The sequence below is a fragment of the Mixophyes fleayi genome, chromosome 10 (assembly GCF_038048845.1).
Source record: "Mixophyes fleayi isolate aMixFle1 chromosome 10, aMixFle1.hap1, whole genome shotgun sequence".
Lineage (NCBI taxonomy): Eukaryota > Metazoa > Chordata > Amphibia > Anura > Limnodynastidae > Mixophyes > Mixophyes fleayi.
In genome coordinates, this window is record NC_134411.1 from 61,049,596 (window position 1) to 61,068,182 (window position 18,587).

Below are 18,587 nucleotides of genomic sequence, written 5' to 3' on the forward strand. Positions count from 1 at the left end.
ACTATATAGCCTTAGAACAATAGAAGGATTATAGATAACCGTTGATAGGGAATTTTCCTGGTCACCAAGGAATGAAAGCAGACCGAGGTTTTTTTTGTTCTTTTTATTGTTTGCTTTGTTTTTGTTTTTGTTTGTTGTTTTCTATTGTCTTGTGTTTACTTTTCTGTCCCTGGTCGATGATAAGGAATGAAAATGTTTGATTTCTTTGTTATTAGAAACTAACTATATTTTGTTCCTCTTTTCTGTAGATAAGGACACACAAAGAAATATATACACTTAGTAATTAAGGGGATTGCTAGAGAAGTACAAAATTTCTCTTGAAAGACAAATTAACAATAGGTCATTGTAACCCACTTTCTTCTAGGTACAGTGGCCTATGATAACATATTTGGCTGAGATTCATTATTTAAAATGAAGTGTGTACATACTCTTCTATAATGTTATTTCATGTATTCCAGGAACACACATGGGGATACAGAGTATGTGTCACAAAGGGTTAATTTTGCACTACTCTATTATAGTCATGAAGTCTATCGCAAGGTATATAGTTATTGTGTTCATAAGATACCAAGTTCCATATGAGCTAACGATGGACGACACTGGATTGGATGGGTGACGTAACTCCCTGTTAAACTTGATAATAATGGGAAGGTGTCATAGTTTAGTGAATAGCTAAGGGGACTAGTGGAATAGTAGAACCATTTGCCCATAGTGTCCAATCCAGCTATCATTTTGCTGTAAAATCTCCTTCTCTGCTTTTCTGCTTTTCTGTTTGCCTGCAAATCCATTTGTTGTTATTATTCTTTGCTCTCCTATTTCTCATTCTTTACATCTCCGTCAGTATCTCATTCTTTTCTTATAAAGAGATACAAAAACACATAGACATGGTCTCACTCATGGGGCTAAGACATTTGTGACATTGAACAGAATCAGGGGTACACACACTACATTGACATAGTCATGGAAGTAGCTAGGGGTTTGTTTTTACGTGTATAGAAGTTGCTGATTTTAAGCAGTAGTTTTGTTGTGGAAATATGATTCATGTTTTATAGATTGCATGTGGTATCTGCCTTTGTCTGCTGTGCAAAGTGTGCCTCTATATGCACAAAGGTTGGAAGGAGACAGGAGACTCGCTGATTAGGTAGACATACAGATATGCATCTCTGTGTAGAACATTGGAGTAAGAGTTTTTCCACAGGACTTGACATAAGTGAAACCCTACAAGATGTAAAATTTTCATGTTTTATCTTTTTCACCGTTAGACAGACATGTACTGGATATTGTTATAGTTGACAAAAGTGTTATAGAAATGGACCCCTTTGTCCTCCTCACTTAGCCAAGTAGCTGAACGTGTGGGATTGAAAATGGCATGTGAATTGTCAGTGGGTAAATCAATTGATATACATTGGTCAGTATTTTTCTAGTATAGGGGGCAACGTTGAGGCGACTGAAGAAATTTTATGACAATGGCAGTACATATAATATTAATATAATAATAAGTAGACACTCACATTACATGGATGACTTGTGACAGTGACACAGTTACCAACTGGAGTAGCTGTTATTTAAGTTTACACTTACACACATGACTGTACATGACTTTCACAACAGGGCGGACATAGCTGTCGAATGGGCAGGGTTTTACGTGACAACTGACAAATCAATGTTTTGTTTTGTTTTTCTTTGTATTGTTTTAAATTGTACACACACAAATTAGTTAATATATGAGATTTGTGTTACCTGAGGAATAAACAGCCTGGAAGGTGAAGGGATGTGGTCAGGAGCCTGCTGGACCCTGGAGAGATGGACAAGGTAGGCCTGTGGCTCTCGAAGTGTTTCTTCCAGGCCTAGCTGAAGCAGCACCTGGTCTGACTCAGCTGGGTAAAGAAGGTATGTGCAAGCGGGTAAGAGCATACTGGTATACATCAGACGTTTCTTCTCAAGCTGGTAGGAAGGCAATGCCATGTCTTACATGATTGAGAGAAAATGTCAGGAAGACAATATCAATAGAGCCACCCCATATCCTTCCTACAGATGGACTTTCTTCAAGTAAAACAAATCCACTTCATCCAATTGCCACCTTGCAGGATTCTCAAGTATGTACTGGTGCACTGATGAAATATATCTGGGTAAAGGTTTATTGAAATGTTTCTGAAATATTGTTATGTCATACTCAGGGTTTCTGTTAGTAGATGTGGTATCCCTAGAGTTATATAAAGTGATAGGGGTATTAATTTTATTTGTAATAACTTTATAATGTATGAGCAGTGATAGTAAGTTACATACTTTTGATCAGCCACAAACCAGTGGGAAAATAGAGAAACGGTACTAGCTAGAACGAATTGAATAGAATAAGGGTTGAAACTTGATTGGAGTGGCTGGTACCTTCAGCCACTAGTCCTCCCTATCAAAATCACTCTTAAACTGCCTCTTAACCTGTCATATTTTGAAATGTTTTTGACTTTTCTTGCGATGAGTATGTAATGGAGAGACTGTTCTAGATCTTGAAAGGAAAAGCAAATAATGAGACAGCAACAAAGAACGTTCGAAACACTGTCTTCTGAGGTGTTACGCTAACTGTTATGATGTTGGACTGGGAGAGAATGCTGTGGACTGTAATTTCCTACGCTCAGGTTGTTTGACAGACAGGTACCAAGCGTTGACAACCAGCATCACGTCCTTATGGGTAGCAGAGAGACACTGGTACCCATTCCATCCACTGCAGAGGAGTCAACACCCGGAGAAGGTTCCAATTACACTCGTGAATCTATTCCAGGAGACCCCGATTGCAGTTAACAACTCCTGAGCCAAGGATTTTGCAAAGACTGTTGTCCAGCATGAAGTAGCAGTTTTTCCTGTTTTTCCCTGTCCAGTGTTTCTCTCATCTCATTTTCTTTTCAGGACAGTCAATTCTTTCAATTGTGAACAAGTGACAGAGGCTGATTCGGGTAGTGATATTGAGGAGTTGGGGATGAAGGAGAAGTTGTTAGCACAATCGGTCCAGCCAATTACTCTATTCAATTCAGGGGTAAAGGAAAATTTGCTAACCTTGGAGCTCAGAGACAATATGAGGGGCTATTGTCTGAAGAGTAATGCGTCCGTAAGTACTTTGACCCCATACTTGAAGAGAGGTGCATCCAGCGATGTCAGTCCAGTAATATTCGGACTTGAGCAGGCATCCTTGAGAATGATTATCATTCTTGGGTGGGTAAGGTTGTAGTCCAAACTGAGTGCTGGGTGTGCTCTCATGTGCCTCAGAGATTATATCAAGTAGGACTAGTTCTCTTTCCACTAAATATTCCTGAGGTACCTGCATTATGGGGTGGGAGGTCAGTAGGGGGAACAGTAATGCAGCTAGGTCCCTTAGTTTGGAGTCTCCCAATATTCGGCAGGCCAATCACTGTTTCACGTACAAAGAAACTTGAGTATTGGGAGACTGGGAAGAACGAACAGACAATAGTCTGCCCCACAAGTGTTGATGAAAAGAACTGTTGATATTATTAGAGTGTATATACTAACTCAGGTTGAAGGAGATCGTAAATGACATTGTTGATAAACATAGGATGATGTTATTGGTGAACTGTTAGGAACTCCCTAGCCAGCACAATAAAACTCGGAGCCTACTCTGAAAGCCTGGTGTTCGCTGGAGCCCCATATGGTGGGGAAAGACTTGGCCGCAGGCTGACAGAGGGTCGAGAATCGTATACCAGCTAAGGAGAACCCAGGAGTGGAGTGATTGGCGGACAGCAGCGTGGGGTTCAGGCAGAGTAAACCAAGGTCAGAGGTCACAAGCACAGGTACAGAATCCAGGGACAAGCGAAAGGTCAGGGGCACTGGCGGAGGAGCAGAATCCGGTTTCCAGGCAAATGGTCAGGGTCAGAAGAGTAGGTTCAAGGTCCAGGAACAAGCGATGGTCATACACGGGTAGTCAGTCACAGGTTTTAACACCAAACAGAGAGAGAACAAGCAGGCAGCAGAACTGTGAAGAGGACGCTATAACCGGCAGTGAGGCTCTGATCTCACTTAAATAGCACTAAGAGCCAATCAGGACAGAGGAGGATAGGGCTGACAATCAGCCTCAGGAGGCAGCTAATTAATCACAAGCTAGAACCAGCATAAGTAATAACAAAACCAGGAAGCATGTATAAAAATATAAGTGAACCAGTTTAAATCATAAGAGAGCTCCCCCTGGTGTTGGAAGCTGTCCCTACATCCTTTTAAATCTATGCCACAAGGAAAATAACAGAGCATAGAACCTAAAGCACATGCCCGGCTGCTAGTTCACACCAGGATGTGGCATACAGCTGCGGCTCGTGACAGTGAACATGCATTATTTAAATGTTGTCTAAGCTAAAAGACATGCTTTGGACAGATGAACATGTTAGGCATGAAGAACTGTAATAGAATATTCTATATTGTTGATACATGTTCTTTTGCACCCTTGAAGAGCATACAAAAGGTTATCTCCGAGCTCCAGCGGTATATGTTCCATAGTAAAAGAAAATTGTTTCTAGGATTGTGACTCTCTTTTATGGTAACCTGACTGAGATCTACAGACAGTGTGGTCATACGCAAAGGGAGACATAAATTACAGAACAATGAAACGTTCTACTGAGATCCTACAATAAAATCTTTAAGGTAATAGTTTTGTGCACTATCAAAGGGTGGATCTGTCAAAGTCGTATAATTGGATGAAAGAAAGTATATTGATTAATATTGTTTTACCATGTGTTATGACGCAATCACACATAAATAACGCATGCATACACTTACACTTACACATTCACTTGTACATAGTTAATTTTATAATAGCTCCAACCCACAGTCATTTATAAACAGATGTTATTGAGTTTATAGTTAAATATTATAATGTTATATGCACTTTAGTGAGATCTTCGGTTCAGGTTACAGGAAACGTTCCATGTTTGGTGTCATTCTAATTCCCTATTTATCCTTAGTGATCCGGTTCCATCAGTTATAAGATCGCACCTCTGTATGCTACTTATGGAATATAGAGAATTAGTGATCAAAATGGTATTGTGTGTATAATGTCAATAGACCAGTTTGAACTAGCTTTCGGCGGGAAGATTAGTATGTATCTGATTGCAGAGCTGACCCCCACCCTTGGAGGGTGTTGTTTGAACTGACCTATGAACTAAACTATACTGGACTGTCCTGGAGCCTGAACCTATGGAAACATGCCAAGTCATCTGTATTGTATTTACTGTAACACCAAATGTATATATTATTGCTCTCTGGAATCAGCTTACAGTCTCTTTGACCACAGACTTCAGGATTGAATGACTTGTAAGCTGGATCCAGCACAGTGCGGTGTATGTATCAGCTGTACTTATTTATTTAATTGTTATTCTTTTGCTTTTGCTAATAAATCGCTTTGTGAGTTGGAACCTCACAAATCGCATAGACAATGATTATTGGTAAACGATAAAATAACTTTAATAATATTTAAACAGTTTACAGGTTTATTTCACTTTGTGCTCAATTGACAACTCTTTGTGCCAACGGTCCAGTTTAGAAAGTTGGTGGCATGCAAACACATGGCATTTTGCTAGCATTAGCAGAACTTGTCACTTGGCAGATCTAGTTGGCCGGAGACTAGGCAGGAGGTCTATGTCTAGCGAGAGCTAAACATAGGCCTGGCAAGAGTGTGCTGTGGATTATTGGTGAAGTGTACAATAAAGCACCTTTATTCAAGAAAGAAAACATTGGGTCTGTCAACTGCCGGCTGTCAGTGTCTCAGTATCTATCTACACACTGGAATTTACTTCATGGTATCAAAATTAACACATTTGAATATTTACCACTGATAAACATAAAATACTATATTTAAGTCTTTTCTTAATTAGTTAAACATAAAAACAAACAAAAATTGACTACATACATATTCACACACATACACACTGTTAATATTTGATAAAAAAAAACAGCTTTAACTGCAGTTACAGCTGTAAGGCTATTGATGGCTCTACAAGCCTTGCAATTTTTACCCAATCTTCTTTGTGATATTGCATGAGTTTCATCAGGTTGGAGGGGGAACATTGGTTAACAGAAATGTTTATATAATTCAACACATTTAAAATGGGATTATATGTAATAACAAAATATTACACATGGCACCACTTTGTTACAAACATTTAGCAATTTCCCTTATTAGTGCATCGAGCCATATTTTAGGTCCTAAACCATACATTAAGTACCAATATAATTTCTCACGTGTTAGACATGACCTTTTACTTAAAACATTGTTACATTTGTTTCTTGCATTTAATATTAATACCATATATAAGCTTCAGTAAAAAAGAAAATGTTATGGAACTTAGTGGATGTAATAAACTAATATGAGTAATTATTTAAGAACTTATAAAATTAAGCCTAAACAGTCTGTAGACGGTTTCTGAACATATAAGGCACATTCAAGTTTTTCATGCAGATTTTATGAAGCATACAAGTTGAATACATGAACTTTATATAAAGATGTATTTAACAGATATATATTTTGTTGCTGATTCTAATGGCTCTATTAATGTTTCTACTATGAGCACTCTAGTATTTTTTCTTCTATCACCAATTAAAAAGTAGCTTAAACAGAAGCCTGAACAGGATACCAGTCTATAAACTAATCAAAACGTTATAAAAGAAAGTCAATGGAGCTACTTCTTTTTGGGCAGACAACATTTTTGGTGCAGTCACTGTGGTTTCTCACAAAAATACAGAAACCACAAAAACTGCTCATCCATTCTATATGAAATGTCAGCAGTCCATATGAAATACGTATGGAAAATTAATTTTTCTTTAGGAAGCACTAATTCAAAACTTAGAAATCATATTTGCTAAGGTTTATTGGTTTTTGTTACCTGCAAAGAAAACCGTTTTCTCCTCCTGAGGTTCTTCATACACAGCATCGATTTTCTCAGGTAATTCTGGCCAGAAAGTAGCAAAAAGCAGAGGGCCTGATGGCCTACTTCTTCGGTTCACTGATCGCCATATAAAACTTTAAAAAGAGATATATGAGGAAATACGATTATTATCTCGCAACGCATAAGTAATTGAACTAAATGCACATTTCAAGTACAATTACACAAATAAACTTTGTAGTTTATATTTTCATTATCTAAAAAGGTATAGTTTTTTTTGTAGTGGATGAGCACATATAAATACTTATGTATTAATTGGAAAAGACATAGACTTGAAGTCTACAGGTAATGGAGATATCCACTTAAGTATTTTGTTTAAGATATTCCAATTGATAATAAGGTGATAATGCAAACCATTATATTTGGCATCTAAAAGCCGTGCCTGACTTGGTTTTTAAATAAGCATGAGAACACTTGTTGAAATAGAATCATTTGTGAGAGTGTGTTCTACAGCGAGATCAGCCCGGTCTGTTTAGACTGGTTCCGGTTTTTCACTATAGCACGGAGACCCCATGATCACTGTCCCCCTATTTTACTGGGAACTAATACAGGTTGTTTAGCACACTGGTGCTAATAATGGATTTTAGAAGGTCAGGGGCAAGGTTAAAATATATGTGTGTGTGTATACATATATATATATATTTATATATATATATATACATACATATATATATATATATATATATATACATACATATATATATATATATATATATATATATATATATATATATGTATACATACATATATATATATACATACATATATATATACATACATATATATTTATATATATATATATATATATATATATATATATATATATATATATATATATAAACAAACGAGAAAAAGAAGCGCCAAAACATAGTGTGATATTGCCAAGTTGGAGCAGTGATCAGATTGATTATCAAATTATCCTCGTACCAGATAAATAATAAAATTTCGCTTATCTGAGACAGTATCCCTCTGCGAACTTCAGATCCTTTTTATGCAGATTAGGGTATTCCAGAATTATATAAAATCAATTCAAGCTTATCTGTGCACTAGAATCATCCACAGTCCAGTTATGATCTCGCCAAACACCGGTAATCCTGGCTCCTTGACATCAATATACCGACAGGGGATAAGATTCCTCAGCCCTTTTCAGGCAAGTGACAATGCGTCCTCAGCTGGTGAATCCGAAAAACGAGTGCACCTCAGAAAAGATCCTTGACGCGTTTCGTCTGTTAGACTTTATCAAAAGGACTATATGTATATATATATATATATATATATATACATACATATATATATATACATACATACATATATAAATATATACATACATATATAAATATATATATACATATATATATACATATATTAATATATATACATATATATATATATATATATATATATATATATATACATATATATGTCACTCCTGATGAAGTTCAAACTGAACAAAACACGTTGAGGCTGTTCACTATCACCCACTACTGGTACATTTGAGGCTATACTGTCTTCCTGATCTTTGAGAGTGATCCCTTTGAGAACTTCTGTGTGGAGCCCATTGGTGTTTACCTCATGAAATATCCAGAGATCTACACTGTTAAGCAGTATTCCCTTTATCCCAGGATTTCAGATAAGCTTTTAAACTTTATATACATTGTGAGTGTGTATTTTTTATATGCTGAATACATTATTTGTATATAAATACTAGGGATGTGCACCGGCGACTTTTGAGGTCTCGTGTTTTGTGTTTTGGATCCGGATTTTCTCGATGTTTTGGGTTCGGATTTGTTTCGCAAAACACCAGCCGAAAGGTTTTGGTTCGGATTTAAGGTTTGGATTCGGATTTTTTTTGAAAAAAAACTAAAAAGTGTAAAAATCAAGTTTTTGGGCTTATTTTCACTCCTACGCTATTATTAACCTCAATAACATTCAATAACAATAACTTCCACTAATTTAAAAGCTATTCTGAACACCTAACACCTCACAATATTTTTTTTTTTTAGTACAAAACGTTGCAACGAGGTATCTTTCTGGACTGCGTAGAGGAGTGTTCCCCACAATATAATTAAAAACCCATCAACTGGTCTGAATTACACCCAAAAATAGTATCTGGACTGCGTAGAGTAGTGGGCACTGGCCACCACAATATAATATATAGAAAACCTTCAACAGGTCTGAATTACACCCAAAAATAGTATCTGGACTGCGTAGAGGACTGGCCACTGGCCACCACAATATAATATATAGAAAACCTTCAACAGGTCTGCATTACACCCAAAAATAGTATCTGGACTGCGTAGAGGACTGGCCACTGGCCACCACAATATAATATATAGAAAACCTTCAACAGGTCTGAATTACACCCAAAAATAGTATCTGGACTGCGTAGAGTAGTGGGCACTGGGCACCACAATAAAAAATATATAGAAAACCTTCAACAGGTCTGAATTACACCCAAAAATAGTATCTGGACTGCGTAGAGTAGTGGGCACTGGGCGCCACAATAAAAAATATATAGAAAACCTTCAACAGGTCTGCATTACACCCAAAAATAGTATCTGGACTGTGTAGATGACTGGCCACTGGCCACCACAATATAATATATAGAAAACCTGCAACAGGTCTGAATTACACCCAAAAATAGTATCTGGACTGCGTAGAGTAGTGGGCACTGGGCACCACAATAAAAAATATATAGAAAACCTTCAACAGGTCTGAATTACACCCAAAAATAGTATCTGGACTGCGTAGAGTAGTGGGCACTGGGCACCACAATAAAATATATAAAAAACCTTCAACAGGTCTGCATTACACTGCACATACGGCTGCTCCTCCATCCTCTCCATCATATACATGTTGGAGTTTCAGCGTGTGAAAACCTCTTGTTTTTGATAATGTCAGTGCATTTTGAATATTTTTCAATTTGCCCCACAACACTGAATGTACTTTATCTATGATACGCATCTATCTTTCTTGACTGCGTAGTGTGGTGGCCCCGGTACACAATTTGGTACCGAGGCCACAATATAATTAAAAAACCCTCCACGGGTAAGAATTCCACCAAAAAAGGGTATGGACTGCGTAGTGTGGTGTGCCCGGAACACAATTTTTTACAGCGCCAACAATATAATTAAAAAATTGGGCATCAACTGTCACCGTTGTTTAATATCTAAAACACATAAATATGGACTGCACGGTGGAGTGGCCCCGGTAGTAAATTTGGTGCCGGGGCCACAATACCTCCTCCAACTTCCAAGTGTAGTGTTTATAAAGACAGACAGCGTCTAAGTGTTATTAGTTGACTTTCTTAACCCTAAAATTGTCCCTGTTGCAAATATTCGTGCAATGGAGAGTTACTTTTTCATTGAAAGACTCAAGCTTTCAAGTATAGTGTTTATAAAATATAAACAACAATACAGTAGTTTTAGAGCACGTCAATACCTCTTGTTTTAAATTATGACAGGGCATTTTACTTTTGGTTTAATTTCTTGAATTTGTTTAAATTTGGTTTTACTTTTTGAACATGGCAAACGACTGTTGATTGGTCATATAATGCAAAAAAAAAAGTTCCAAGATGGAATTGTCCTTGGGCCCTCACACCCACCCTTATGTTGTTGAAATAGGACATGCACACTTTAACAAACCAATCATTTCAGCGACAGGGCCTACCAAACAACTTTGGCTGAAATGATTGGTTTGTTTGGGCCCCCACACCAAAAAAGCTATTCATCTCTCCCTGTACAGACTAAAAAGGCTCTACTGAGGCAAGATGTCGTCCTCATCTTCAACCTCTGATTCCTCTCCCCCTACAGTGTGTACTTCCTCCTCCTCACACATTATCAATTAGTCCCCGCTGGACTCCACAACCACAGGTCCCTCTGTACTATCTGGAGGGCAGTGCTGTACTTCATTGAGGAATTGATTATTCATTTTTATAAACATAATTTTTTCAACATTTTGAGGAAGCAACCTCCTTCGCCGCTCACTGACCAGGTTCCCCGCTGCACTAAAAACTCTTTCCGAGTACACACTGGAGGGGGGACAACTCAGGTAAAATAGAGCCAGTTTGTACAGGGGCTTCCAAACTGCCTTTTTTTCCTGCCAGTAACAATATGGACTGTCTGACATGTCTACTTGGATGGTGTCAGCAAAGTAATCATCCACAATTGTTTCTATTGTGACAGCATCCAATGCAGCGAGAGTAGACATGTCTGCAATGGTTTGCAGGTCCTTCAGTCCGGACCAGATGTTATCAGCATCCCCGCCAGCGCCTCTTTTAGGAAAACTGAGCTTTTTCCTCGCAGCCATAGATGTGGAAGAAAATGAGGGTGGAGCTGTTGGCATGTCACGGTCCTCTTCAGAGGACAATCTCCTGACCAGCAGTTCTTTGCACCGCTGTAGACTTGTGTCCGCCGGAAACAGAGACACAACATACGCTTTAAACCGAGGATCGAGCACGGTGGCCAGAATGTATTCCTCTGACTTTAAAAGAGTGACCACCCTCGGATCCTGGCAAAGCGTACGAAGGGCTACATCCACAAGAGCTACATGCTTGGTGTAATCGCAATGGCTTACCAGCTCCTCCCTCACTTTCTCCAGCTGCTTCTGCAACAGCCTGATCAGGGGCATGACCTGACTCAAGCTGGCAGTGTCGGAACTGACTTCTCGTGTGGCAAGTTCAAATGGCTGCAGAACCTTGCACAACACGGAAATCAGTCTCCACTGCGCCTGACTGAGGCGCATCCCCACTCCTTTGCCTATGTCGTAGGTAGCTGTGTAGGCCTGAATGGCCTTTTGCTGCTCCTCCATCCTCTGCAGCATATAGAGGGTGAAGTTCCAGCGCGTCACAACCTCTTGTTTGAGGTGATGGCAGGGCAGGTTCATGGTTTTTTGATGTGCCTCTAGTCTGCGGTAGGCACTGGCTGAATGCCAAAAGTGTCCAGCAATTTTGCGCGTCACCGCAAGCATCTCCTGCACACCCCTGTCACTCTTGAGGTAATGCTGCACCACCAAATTAATGGTGTGGGCAAAACATGGGACGTGCTGGAAATTGCCCATATTTAATGCCCGCACAATGTTACTGGCATTGTCTGACACCACAAATCCCCATAAGAGTCTAAGTGGGGTAAGCCACTGGGAGATAATTTCCCTCAGTTTCTCTCATATGTTGTCAGCGTTGTGCCTCTTATTAAAGCCTGTAATACACAATGTTGCCTGCCTTTGCACGAGCAGCCATTTTGTAGATGCTGCTACTGATGCAGCTGTTGCTGTTGCTGCGGAAGGGGATGCATCTACCCAGTGGGCTGTCACAGTCATATAGTCCTTCGTTTGCCCAGAACCACTTGTCCACATGTCCATGGTTAAGTGGACAGTGGGTACAACCGCATTTTTTAGAGCACTGCGGACACTTGATCGTACTTCTCTGTACATTTTTGGCATCGCCTGCCTAGTGAAGTGGAATCTCGACGGGATTTGGTACCGGGGACACAATACCTCCATCAACCCTCTAAATCCCACTCCACTGATGGCGGACACCGGGCGCACGTCTAACACCAACATTGCAGTTACAGCCGCAGTTTTACGCTTTGCAATAGGGTGACTACTATCGTATTTTTTGTGGTCATGGCAAACGACTGTTGGACGGTCAATTGTTTTGTGAAAGACTTAGCGGTCTTACGACTTCCCCTCTGGGAAGATGACCGACTAACAGCAGCAACAGCAGCAGTGGCAGTAGTAGGCGTACCGCTGCAGGATTCCTCGGATGAATCCCGTATTGAGGAGGACTCAGTCTGGCTGCTGACTTGGGCTGCAGGACTGAATCTGATGGAGATTGTGGAGGAAGTTGACGAGGAGGGTGTTGCTGGTGTGTATCCAACTGGACCACGGGATTTAGGTGTCCCTGTACCGATGAGGGTCCTAGCCCCAGTTCCTGAACTAACCACTGAACTATGAAGGTTATTCAGGTGACGTATAAGGGAGGATGTTCCTAGGTGGGCAAGATCCTTACCCCTGCTTATTTGAGCTTTACATAAGCTACATATGGCCATACATTGGTTTTCTGGATTTGGATAAAAATAACTCCAGACCGAAGAGGTGCATTTTTTGGTCTTCTGACCAGGCATGAGGATGGGATTTTTCATCCCATGGACATCAGCTGTTTCCCCCCCTTGGTGCCTCATTTTCAATGACCACATCACCATCTTCATCATCAAGTTCCTCCACAGCGCCAGCTACATCATCAATAGGCTCCTCCCGAGCCACCTCTTCCCGTACAGTGATGTGAAGGTCAGGCTTGACAACCACCAACACCCTTGGACTCGCCTTGGGGATTTGTGATAATTTCTCTTTAGAAGGCAGAGTTGTTTGCTGTTTTGTTGCTGACAGCATAACTCTCTTCAGTTTTTTGTAGGGGGGGAGGAGGAGGAGGGATAAGATCCGTGGGTGAAGCTGAACCACTAGTCATGAACACGGGCCAGGGCCTAAGCCGTTCCTTGCCACTCCGTGTCGTAAATGGCATATTGGCAACTTTACGTTTCTCCTCAGATGATTTTAAGTTTCTCTTTTTGCTACTTTTTCTTAACTTGGGCTTTTTGGATTTTACATGCCCGGTACTACGAAATTGGGCATCGGGCTTGGAAGACGACGTTGATGGCATTTCATCGTCTATGTCATGACTAGTGGCAGCAGCTTCAGCATTAGGAGGAAGTGGGTCTTGATCTTTCCCTACTTTATCCTCCAAATTTTTGGTCTCCATTATATGTAGCACAAGATACTGCAGAATGTGTGAACTTGGTAATATTGCAGTACCAATGGACTTATACTGCTGGATTGGTTTTGCAAATTTGGTTATAATTACTTTTTTTTTTTTTTTTATAACTTTTTTTTTATTTTTTCAAAACTTGGGAATAATGGGGAAATAACTATGCCCTTAGAAGCACAGAGCACAGGACATAGCACCACTGGACTGAACAGGACACAGCACAGGACCCAGCAGCACTACTGAACTCAGCAGGACAGAGCACAGGACACAGCACCACTGGACTGATACTGCAGAATGTGTGAACTTTGTAATATTGCAGTACCACTGGACTTTTACTGCTGAATGTGTGAACTTGGTAATATTGCAGTACCAATGGGCTTATACTGCAGGATTGGTTGTGCAAATTTTGTGGTAATTAAAAAAAAATTAAATTAGTTTTTGGTATTTTTTTAAATAACTTTTTTTTATTTTTTTTTAAACACAGGGGAATATTGGGGAAATAACTATGCCCTTAGAAGCACAGAGCACAGGACACAGCACCACTGGACTGAACAGGACACAGCACAGGACCCAGCAGCACCACTGACCTCAGAAGGACAGAGCACAGGACACAGCACCACTGGACTGAGCACAGCACAGCACAGCACAGCACAGCACAGCACAGAACTGAACTGAACAGCACGAGATATAGCAGGACAGAGGACCACCTAACACACCCTCCCTCTACCCTGATCAATGCCCGAGTGAAGATGGCGGCGACTAGCGGGGAATTTATAGGATCCGAGTATCGCGAGATCCGACAATGGGATTATGAGTCAGAGCCTCAGTTTCAGATTTGAATTTGGCGCCAATACCCGGATCTGTCTCGGATCCGACTCAGATCGGCAACGTTCGGGTGGGCTCGGATTTCATAAATCCGAGTGCGCTCATCTCTAATAAATACTACACTATATGGCTTTTTCCTCTTATAATACATCGGCTGAGTGGAGTTTATGAGCGGTGACTGTGCTGTGACCGGTGATCCAGATATATTATATCCACGCAAGCTACCTATACATCTGTTACTGACCTACTAGGCTGATTGGAGGCCAAGTTCAGGCATTCCAGATACAGATAAGCTGTTTATTTATACCTCTTCAGTACGCTGCCATCTATTACTTTTTATTATATTTCACGGGTGCATTTGACATTCTTTCTTTTGCTTTTACATAGTAACATAGTAACATAGTTGATGAGGTTGAAAAAAGACACCAGTCCATCAAGTTCAACCTATTTTGGATCTCCTGCGATCCTGCACTTATATTTGAAATTAATCCAGAGTAGGCAACCGCCCATCTGTTTCAATTTTGAAAATCCCCCCAGACTCAATATTGCAATCCAATTTTTACCCTATATCCACTACTATCCTTTATTTTAAATTAACGGTCGTATCCCTGGATACACCTTTCCGCTAAAAATTTGTCTAACCCTTTCTTAAACATATCTATTGAATCTGCCATCACAACCTTCCCTGGCAATGAATTCCATATCTTGACTGCCCTTACTGTAAAGAACCCCTTCCTTTGCTGGTTGTGAAATTTCCTCTCCTCTAACCTTAGGGGATGACCACGTGTCCTGTGTATGGTCCTTGGGGTAAAAAGTTCCCATGAAAGCTCTCTGTATTGACCCCTAATGTATTTGTACATAGTAATCATATCTCCCCTTAGACGCCTCTTTTCTAAAGTAAACATGCCTAAACTGGCTAACCTTTCCTCATAACCTAATGACTCCATACCCTTTATCAATTTTGTCGCCCTTCTCTGAACCCTTTCTAGTTCCAAATTATCTTTTTTATAGAGTGGTGCCCAGAACTGTACTGCATATTCAAGATGAGATCTTACCAATGATTTATACAGTGGCAAAATTACACTGTCTTCCCTTGCATCTATGCCCCTTTTTATGCATGCCAATACTTTGTTTGCCCTTGCAGCTGCTGCTTGACATTGAGCACTATTGTTAAGTCTACTGTCTACGAGCACTCCCAAATCCTTTTCCATTATAGATTCTCCTAAATTAATTCCATTTAATTTATAGATTGCGTTCTTGTTTTTTTCTCTGTCTCGGTTTCGGTATATGGTTGGAATCTTTTGGAAACTGGACGATATTGGTCTTACCAGCTAGACATATATTTAAGTCTGCATTTCCGTTATACTACAGTACTTATTGACTGTCTGGGTGATTTAACAGTACTTATTGACTGTCTGGGTGATTTAAACCAGCTAACACTGCTCTATTTGGCGCCACTATTCCTCCTACCTTTGTATATATTGATGACATATATATACACATATATATATATATATATATATATATATATATATATATATATATATATATATATATATACATATATATATTTATATATATATATATATATATATATATACATATATATATATATATATATTCCATAGACAAAAAACCTTACGGTCTAACATGTCCGATTAAGGTTCCTTGCACACCATCTAAAATGTAAGAAAACTATTGAAACTCTTCCACTCAAACTCCAAAAAGCAATGAAATTACGACTATTAAGGCAGAAGCCTTAATGGACGTGTTCCTTGAGCAATACAGACATGGTATGCCATGACATCCTGCGGTTAGCTGCAGATTCAGCACTATCATGTAGTGAGATTGCTGTCACTCACAAAATGGTGCATCTGCTAATTCACAGATTTGTGTGTTCACTGGAATACACACATACAGTACTATTACATTTTCTTAGTTTAGCTTTATCGTAGTTTAGGGCCTGGGTGTCTTAGAAAGAGACAGTAAAGCAACTTCATAAAAAAATTAGAACTACAAAATCCCTACAGAGCATTTCTCCCTCCACGACTGTGCCTGCTTATTAAAGATACCTGCAGAACATAGCTCATCACCAAACAATATCTGCTCCCGAAAGATCCCTAAAGAGCATTCCTTCACCCAAAACACTTTCCGTAGCTGACAGACCCCTGCAGAACATCCTTACACTCAACATACTACCCCCCTGACAGATCCCTGCAGAGCATTCCTCCCACCAACACTGTACCTGCTCCCAGCAGATCTCTACAGAATATCCCTCCTCCTGAAACACAATACTTGCTCCTGACATACCCCTGCAGAGCATTTCTCCCTCCAAGACTGTGCCTGCTCCTAAAAGATACCTGCAGAACTTAGCTCATCACCAAACAGTATCTGCTCCCAAAAGATCGCTGCAAAGCATCCCTCCACTCAACATACTACCGATCCTGACAGATCCTTGTAGAGCATTCCTCCCTCCAATATTGTGCCTAATCCTAAAATATATCTGCAATACATTCCTCCTCACCAAATATGATTCCTGTGGCTGATGGATTCCTGAAGAAAATCTCTCTATACATTTGGATTACACTATTGTGCAATTTACTAAAATAGTCTTGATGGCTTTGTGTATCCTTAAAAGTTAGCTTAGGGGTTGTGAAAGAATGTAATGTCAGACATTGCTTACTGAAAACCAAACTAAGTAGAGGCTTATACATCAATTTAATTTAACTCTATTGTTATTTTGTAGTTATAATTTTTTATGAAGTTCCTTTACTGTCTTTTTCTAAGACACCCAGGCCCTAAACTATGATAAAGCTAAACTAAGAAAATGTAATAGTACTGTATGTGTGTATTCCAGTGAATACACAAATCTGTGAATTAGCAGATCCACCATTTTGTGAGTGACAGCAATCTCACTACATGATAGTGCTGAATCTGCAGCTAACCGCAGGATGTCATGGCATACCATGTCTGTATTGCTCAAGGAACACGTCCATTAAGGCTTCTGCCTTAATAGTCGTAATTTCATTGCTTTTTGGAGTTTGAGTGGAAGAGTTTCAATAGTTTTCTTACATTTTAGATGGTGTGTAAGGAACCTTAATTGGACTATCACACACCGTCCCATAGTTAGGTGCTGGCGCTGTGACTTTCCCTTTAAGAACTATGAGCCTGCTTGCTTCTGCCTCAGAGACATTACTTTCACAGGTGTTCCTGGTTACTGTGATCTGGATCTCCTCCCGAACCTCATTGGTCCTGGAGCACTATATTAACCTCCCATGGTTATGGGCTCATTGACTGTTCTTCGTGCTACTCTGATTGCATTTGGATCTGGCTGTATACCTCTCCTTCCGTGTGTTCGTTACCTGCTCAGCTACAAGCTGCAAACTTCTCACTGCTGTTCACCTGCAAGCTGCAAACTCCTCACTGCTGTTCAGCTACAAGCTGCAAACTTCTCACTGCTGTTCACAGGGGCGGGCTGGGCCGGGGGGCAGGGGGGCACCGGCCCCCTGGGCCGCTCAGAATCACGGCTGTTAGGGCCGCCCGCTCCCCGGAAGTAATATCAATGTGACGCGGCCGCATCACGTGTCATGTGATGCGGCCGCCTGTGCGGAGTGTGCCCCCCGGGCTGACATCCGTCAGCCCGCGCCTGGCTGTTCACCTGCAAGCTGCAAACTCCTCACTGCTGTTCACCTGCAAGTTGTAACTTCTTACCGCTGTTCATCTACAAGCTGCAAACTCCTCATCGCTATTCACCTGAAAGCTGGAACTTATCTCCGCTATTCATCTGCACGCTGAACGAGTATCGTGAGTTGTTGCTAAACCTGTGCTTTATCTATTGGTTCAACTTTACTGCTGGCTGGCTAAGATTGCTGCATCTCACTGTTAGAGCTACTATCAAGCTACCTGTCACCTGTAGTTCCACGTCTGACACGGGTTATCCTTACTCTGCTGTTACCTGGTTACTGGACTGTTATTGTGAACTACTTGTTGTGCCAGTGGCTAGTACTTGGGCTCAAGTTGCGTGTCTCTGTTCAGTTGCTCTATACTACAGCGGACTTACCATTGCA

At 40.3% G+C, this 18,587-nt stretch overlaps 2 protein-coding genes across 3 annotated transcripts in view; both read right to left on the reverse strand.

Annotated features, from left to right (window-relative positions):
• SLC12A4 (solute carrier family 12 member 4) overlaps positions 1–18,587 on the reverse strand; it is a 1,264,335-nt gene that overhangs the window by 863,185 nt on the left and 382,563 nt on the right. The gene's annotated exons all lie outside the window — the stretch shown is intronic.
• The window catches only part of MMP2 (matrix metallopeptidase 2), a 210,872-nt gene that overhangs the window by 99,090 nt on the left and 93,195 nt on the right, over positions 1–18,587 (reverse strand). Inside the window, exon 10 of the mRNA XM_075188829.1 lies at positions 6,876–7,012. Coding sequence (XP_075044930.1) covers positions 6,876–7,012 — 137 coding nt within the window. The remainder of the gene's footprint in view (positions 1–6,875; positions 7,013–18,587) is intronic.